The following is a 7,482-nucleotide window of genomic DNA, read 5'->3' on the forward strand; positions in this document are numbered from 1 at the left end:
TTAAAAAGGGTCGTCTTACTTTTTAAGAAAGGGCTTATATAAATTTTAAAAGGGTTTTATTTGAACGAGATTTTAGGGCTTTGAAATAAAAAAAAATTGTGAAGCATGATAGGGTTTTGGGTTAGTAAAATATCTTTATATTATAAGGATATGTGAATATGGTGAATATTGTAAGTCGCGGGGCATATATTGAAAACCATTTTTTTGGGGGAAATAGGGAAAGAACACTGATGCAATGAGGAAAGAAGACAAAAGAAAGAAAAAAGACAACAATCATTGGTCACAAAGCGAGAATGAAGCCAACCAAGAAAAGGAATCGAAAATAAGAGCCATAGTATTTTGAAGTGTTCATAAAGGTTCTCACCACAATCAAGACATCTAAAAGACAAGTAGATGAAGAAAAACAATTCAAGGATGAACAAATCACGATGGATCTCGTAATAATTCCAAAATTTACCAGCAAAATTTTGATTTTTAGGTTGTCAAAATGATTCTTATTTTTCAATGTAAAGAGTTTATTGAGTACTAGTCTAATATTCTGTATGATGAAGTATGTGACGCTTTAGTATTTGATCTTATAAAATAGGCATTGGATGAGAAGTTTTTTTGCAAGGCATCAAAATATACATTCCCAGGAAGCATGGAAGATCTTGGAAGCATAAATTGGTACAAAAGAAAGTGACATGCAACAACAAATTGAGTCACAGTGTGTTGAAGAATCAATAGAGGAGTTAGTCGCAGATCTAAGAGTAAATGAGCAAGAATTCGGAAAGACAATAGAGCTTGGAGAATCCCACTCAAATGTGGATGTTGGTCATGAAGACTGTAAAAGTGAACCCATTATGCAGACATGCATATGGATGAAGAAGACTAAAAAATATTGTAGAGAGAGAAGTGAAAGCCTCTGTGTATGAAGTAGAGGAAGAGCATATAGATGCTTGAGAACTCCACTGTAACATGGATGGTGAAGATGATGGTGAATCCCCCTATGATGAGACATAAGTGGATGATGACTATAAAATGAGTTATGAATTGGTGAATCTAGCAATAGACCTTGTTGATGATGGTGAAGCTTCCAACAAAGCAGTGAATAACAAGTGTGATCCAGTAGGTAAGATTGTAGTTGATGATGACCTCTTTGCATAAGAGGTTGAGACATTTAAGTTTGAGAATGAAAAAGAGAGTTTGGCATATGTAATAATGGTTTGCAGAGCTGAGAGTGCATCTCTCATGAATTCAGTAGAAGCTGAAGAAGTTAGTGAAGTTGAAATTGTTAATGAACACATGCATACTTGGATATCTCATCATAGAGTGGATGAAAATTATGTTGGTGAATTTTTTGGTCTCCTTTTTGAAATAGAGATTGATTGTGGCAATATTAAAATTGTCATGTTTAATGAAGAATTAAAGATTGAAGCTGCCACTATAACATCAAGTTATGAAGCAAAAGTTCGAACTACTCAAGAAGTAGTGCATGAACTAGGAACACTTAGGTTTGGCATAGATAAAGCAAGGGGGCTTCATTCAATGAACATCTAACATATCACGTGGTTTCATGACATATTAAACAATACCCTTAATTTGATTACATATTAGAAAATACCTCTAAAATTCACATTATTTAACCCCTTAACAATACGACTCAATACACCTTCCTAATTAAAAAAAACCCTATTTTCACTAGATATTGTACGTATACACTTTTTCATTAATTTTTTATACCCCTTTATATTTTTTCATTAACTTTGAGCTCAAACATATATTTTTTATATGTCCAATATAAAAACCATTTACCCACTATATATCCCCCAATACAATATGTCATTTTTTCCTCAATATATGTCGCCCAATATGAATGCATATACTATGGTATTTCTCCCGCAGTGAAGCCCCATGTGAGATAAAGCTACCAATGGAACAACAAGTGGCTTGGTGGATTCAACAATTGAAATTGTTGATGTTAACTTTCATGAAGAAAAATTAATTGGTTATGAGTGATTACACATGTGCAACAAAAATATATCATTAATATGTTGTTATTTGGTGAGAGAAGCCCACTTGTGTCTTGAGGTCAAGTGGACGACAACATGTTTGTAACAACAGAGGTTGGTAAAGAAGTGGAAAATGAGGATTATGATGGAATGATAGAGGAAAGGAAGGTAGAGGCAGAGAATAAAGATGAAGCAGAGAAAGATCTCACTACAAAGTATAATGAATATGTTTTTAACAATGATTTTGAGTGTGTAGGTAAAGAAGACAACAAACAAAATGAATGACAAAATAAAGAAAAAGATGTAGGAAAGGATACAAAAGTTTCTGAAGATGAAGAATAAAGCATTGCAACAACCTTTCAGCAATGGAGTCAAGAAGAGATCAAACTCTACTATCAAAAAATATGGCAGAAAAAAGATCAAGAATATGAAGTGCAAGAAGTAGAGGGAAGCATATAGTTTGAAGACGAAGAGTGTTGACAAAAGTCCATGATTTAACAAATATTTGAAGAAGAAGTTGTAGAAGACAGGCTTAGAAAGCTTAAATTATTTTTTAGAACAAATACAAGAGAAGTCAAACAAAAATTGCAACAACAACAAGTGAAGAAATATGGAGCTTACAATAAGAAAGTACCATGGAGAATGAAGCAGTTTCGAGGGTATAAAACTTAGAAGAAACTAAAAGGAAAATCTAGCAGACAACATGGATTTTTAAGTTATGTTGAATCATGATTAAGTTAAAGTTAGGTCATCTGGTCATAATTAAGCGGGGTATTAGAAATAATAATTACTCCCGCGTGCAAATATAGAAAGATACAAGTCTAGTGATGCATGAAACACTAAGTTGAGTTAAGTTAATAAAAACAAGATGAGTGTAGTTGAGTTTGCGTGAAGCAATTAGCTGGAGAATAGTCAAGTCTAGTTAGAATTTGCATAATTCCATATTTAGTAAATTTGGTGGTTATATACTCTTGTTGGGTCATTGTAATGAGAAACAAGAAGAGAGAAAAGCCAAAGCCCTGTGGATGTGTAATGTGAATCAAGTTTATGTTTAATAAAATGATTGAGCAACCACTCACATTTTTGTGTGTATCTTTTCCTCCTCTACCTTTTTAACACTAGGGCAGCTCTAGCGAAAAGAACATGAAGTAGAGCGAGATGTTTGCAAAGCCACATTTTTGTGTGTATCTTTTCCTCCTCTACCTTTTTAACACTAGGGCAGCTCTAGCGAAAAGAACATGAAGTAGAGCGAGATGTTTGCAAAGCCACAACGGAAATTCTTGATATGGAATAAAATGAGAAATTGTTTAACCACGCGCAAAATATGTTACATAGAAAAGACAAAAGGCCAAAACATATGTGTTAATAAGTGAATGGCCTAAAGGATTTGCTTGTAAAGATGGCTTCCGTTAAAGAAGATTAATAGTTGGTGGGAGCGTAGAGGAGAAGTTAGAATGCAATGCTAATATACACGTAATTTAAATCAAGTTTATGACACAGCATTGGTCACGATGGTTGAAGATGTCACATTGCTTAAGGAAAGGCACGATGGTTGAAGATGTCACATTGCTTAAGGAAAGGCGAGTGGAAAATGTGAGCGCTTCTAAGAATAAGAAGACATACCAACACAACATGACATACCAATTTCAACGCGTGTTTTGCAAATCGTTTCAAATGCTCTAAACCATTGGTTTGTTCGGTGCCGGGCAGTTGACCTTTGTGTTGATGATGGAAGTGTGGATAGCAAGTCCTTGATAAGGCAGTCTTTGACCTTTGTGTTGATTGATGTTTGAAGTGTGTACAAGATTGAATTATTTAAAGATAGCAAGTCCTTGATAAGAAATTTTTACACTTCAAGAGAAAGTGGAATGGTATGGTTTGAACGGGATGGTGGGCAGGTATTCAACTGGTTTAGTGACCTACTACGCGTGGAAGTAGTTTGGGCGGTGTTTAACTACTCCAACGAACGCAGTTATAATTGACCAAATTGCCGATGCTTGATCAAGAATCTCACCCATATAACTAACACATATATATTTATTTTCGTTATCGATGGACTTACAAGTGTCTGTATGAACCAATGAAAAGTTCAATTAATTTATTATTTAATTTATTGGTGGAAGATTTATTTTACAGTCGAGTTTAGTCGAGTTTAGTATGATGTGTAATTTTGTTGTTTTGTCATCAAAATTGAGATTTTGTTCATGTTTATTAAAATAAAAAAAAAAAAAAAATAACTATACAAAATATTTAAATATAAAACATTTAAATAATATCCACTCATAAAACAATTTACGAGACAAAAAATTAAATCTATCTAAACTTATATTAAATCCTTATTAAAACCCCTTTAAAATAAATCTATGTTGATTAATATGACTTGTATACAACAAGAAGTTTTATGTCTGAACTGTGTAGAATCGTTAGACTCATCATGTTCCCGCGGTCATATCTCGCATGACATGGATGGACTAGAAATTGATCACTTGGGCATCTCAAGTATCAGTAACAATCACCAACTTTTAAGCTGGGAATTATTCGCTACTGAATATTCAATGCGGTGAAAACAGTGTGTTGCAGTAAAAAGTTTGCACGTGGGCATTACGGGGAAATGTGTAGAGGGGAGGGGATCTTTCATGAGCTAATCTGAATGTTAAGCCGCCTGAGCCATATGGAATGAAGAACCATGTGGAAAAAATCATAAGGTTTTGGGGGCTGGTTTATAGTAAAATGTATCTGAACTTGCTGCAGTTTACTTTGCATCTCAACATACCTATTTACTGGTATGGATTGCAGTATGGTCTTTAGATTTGGAATTTCGGACACGGGAACCTGAACAGAGAAACTTGTCCAATTCAGCACATCGCTGAAGGGCAGAGCGTAGTCTTTGGAAATTATAACAGGCACACATTCACTGTATATTGCCTCCGCAATTCGTGGGCTGGCCACTTCGTATCCACTTGGGCATAGGCAATATTTGCTCTTCTTCATTAGGTCAAAATATGACAAGCCTTTGGGGAGATATTCGTGGACTTGCATATCATCATCAGTCCTGTTTTTCCAATACTTGAACAAAATGGGTCTCACGGGTCCATGGTTTCCACCAGAAAAGAATGCAAGCAAAGGCCTCTCTAGAGCAGATGGACCACCAAGCAAGCCAGTCATCCCACCTCGTCCCAAATTCACCTCCAGAAGTGTTGCATCCTTTGTGGGATTGAATCCTTCTGAAGTGTTGGCATTACATAAAACACGAATTGAATTATTGTACAAGAATGGATTTCCTTCAGATGCATAAGGCCCCTGCATATGCCCAAAACGAAACAAAAATACTCAATACAATCAGAATTTTTGGGACAGATACATCACGTAGCATTCCTTATGAACTCTATTTTCAGTGCATTCCTGTATAAATTCGAACAGAGAATTTTCGTAACGTTTCAATTTTCAATGCATTTCTGAATGAATTCTGTCCGATAATTTCCAAAATTGGATAGTTTTAAAGAATGGACTACATTACCCAGGGATATAAGGAAATACATTACCCAGTCATGGCATGAGAGAATGAAATGATCCGCTCCCAGACTTCGGTTCCAAAATGGGTATTTGTTGGCAACAACGTTAACGTAATCTCCCACGAACCGTCTTAAGGACGGTTTTAGGACGTTAACATTGTATGTCTCCGGCTTATAAATGTAAGTGACCATCATACTTACACTGAAGGGAAGAAAATAGAGATGGGCATCCTCCGGCTTCGATGTCACGAACTGATTCCCGAGCTCAAGCTCGTGAATGAATCTGCCTTCCGTCGTATAGATATCTACACACGGTCCATCGTGTACCAGAGGTGGTTCCCCCTCTCGATATACGAAGATCTTGAAACGTTTCTGCATTTCCCTATAACTCCTGATAACAAAAACACAAAAAGATACAAATCAAATGAGCTTTACTAACAATGACGCGAATCCACGTATGAAGATACAATGAACGAGAGTATATATATATATATATTTGAAATAGGAATTTTACTGATGAAAAGCACGGGCGTTTTGATAGATCTCGCTGCTTGGAATATAGGAATCCCCTGCCTCCTGTTTCTGTTCGCTGTGTAAAATCGCTTTCCTTATGGCTGCCCGAGCGCGTCTCAGGCCGATCTCCACCTTTGGATTACTAAACATCCGCTTCTTCTGCTTCCAGTACATCCATACAGCAAAATTCAATTCAATTCTATCCCCTTTCTAGAAATGCATTAAATAAAACGTGAATTATCTTGTCGTTATACATTATAAATTAAAAAAATATCGTTAAACATTATAGGCTAAGTTTTTTTATAGAAGTTTAGCAAAGTTAGTTATATATAATTAAGGTAGATTAAATTTAAGTGGTCGTTAGTCTATATATTTAATGGAAGATTAATTTATCAACTTTGACATGTTGTTAATAGGATTGTGAAATTTGTAAACTTGAAGCCCCTTGATTTTTCCAGTGAATTTTCAACACTACGACCCGTCCCATAATATTTGCAAGAACCTTTATTGTAATATTCAAAACCAACAAATGAATTGATTTACAAATCTTCATGTATTATGATAAGCCGAGGAAAAACAAAAATCCACCGATTTTCTTCCTACTTAAGCTAAACAATAAGAAAGAAAAAGTTTCAGCGATATTACCAATCACCTCATTAACAGAGCTGTTGTAGTAAGGAACTCCACCAAGTGATTTGACCCAGGATGATGCTGCTCCGGACTGTGATTCATGGCGATGCATCCCGGAATGTAGTGATCCAGAGGAACCAGGCGAAGGCAATCCATAATTCGTTTTTGTGTGTGATTCTGGCGAAATAAATGATAGGAGCATATTGACATGATAGGAATCGAAGAGAAAAAAACTGGTGAGGATTAATACAAGAGCGAGCCCTAGACTCCGCTTCAGATCACAGAGTCCCTCCATAACGGCCAGCGTTCATGCTATACGCCCCACCCGCCTTATAGCGCGCTAAACGCCAGAATTTTTGGCATTTTCTTCCGCTTTTTATGGCTGATTACCTAAACATCTTGAAGATCTGTCTACCCACTACATTGTCAACTATGCAGGATTTTAAGACTTGCTGGCCCCGGCTATACTGAATATCTTGGTTGGAACCAGTTGTAAACAAGTATCAACCTAGGTCTCCATTTATATAATTATGTTATAAATTTAATTTAATTAAAAGAAAATTTTCTTTTTAAATTTAATAATACAATGTTCATGGAGTGTAGATGTTTCACCCATTCAAAATTTTATTCGTAAAAATCTAGTCAAAATTTTATTCGTAAAAATCTAGTCATGTTAAGGATTGATGTGACCTAAGCCAGATGCCATCTTTATGTGATTTTGATGACTTAAGTATCTATGGATCACAGTTACTCAAGCTACAAGTTAAGCTTGAATAATCTCTGAAAAAAACTCAAACAACTTGACAAACAAAAAAAATCAACACTATAATTCCTCA

General features: G+C 35.4%; 1 protein-coding gene across 2 annotated transcripts; it reads right to left on the bottom strand.

The window, feature by feature from the left end:
* Nucleotides 1-4,350: 4,350 nt before the first annotated feature.
* LOC149151636 (putative glycosyltransferase At5g03795) lies at nucleotides 4,351-6,934 on the bottom strand. 2 transcript variants are annotated; one of them, XM_089439726.1, is made up of 4 exons: nucleotides 6,669-6,934; nucleotides 6,018-6,175; nucleotides 5,534-5,894; nucleotides 4,351-5,291 (listed from the first exon to the last, which is right to left on the bottom strand). In XM_089439726.1, exons 1-4 carry the CDS (start codon nucleotides 6,846-6,848, stop codon nucleotides 4,626-4,628), a joined length of 1,365 nt encoding a protein of 454 aa, XP_089295852.1. In that variant the 5' UTR covers nucleotides 6,849-6,934; the 3' UTR covers nucleotides 4,351-4,625. The 2 variants fall into 2 exon arrangements, with proteins under 2 accessions (XP_089295852.1, XP_089295853.1); XM_089439727.1 differs by having other exon boundaries at nucleotides 6,662-6,934.
* Nucleotides 6,935-7,482: the final 548 nt, after the last annotated feature.

The sequence above is a fragment of the Pinus tabuliformis genome, chromosome 9 (genome assembly GCF_031772625.1).
Source record: "Pinus tabuliformis cultivar Carrire ecotype Pingquan chromosome 9, CPIR1, whole genome shotgun sequence".
Taxonomy (NCBI): Eukaryota; Viridiplantae; Streptophyta; class Pinopsida; order Pinales; family Pinaceae; genus Pinus; species Pinus tabuliformis.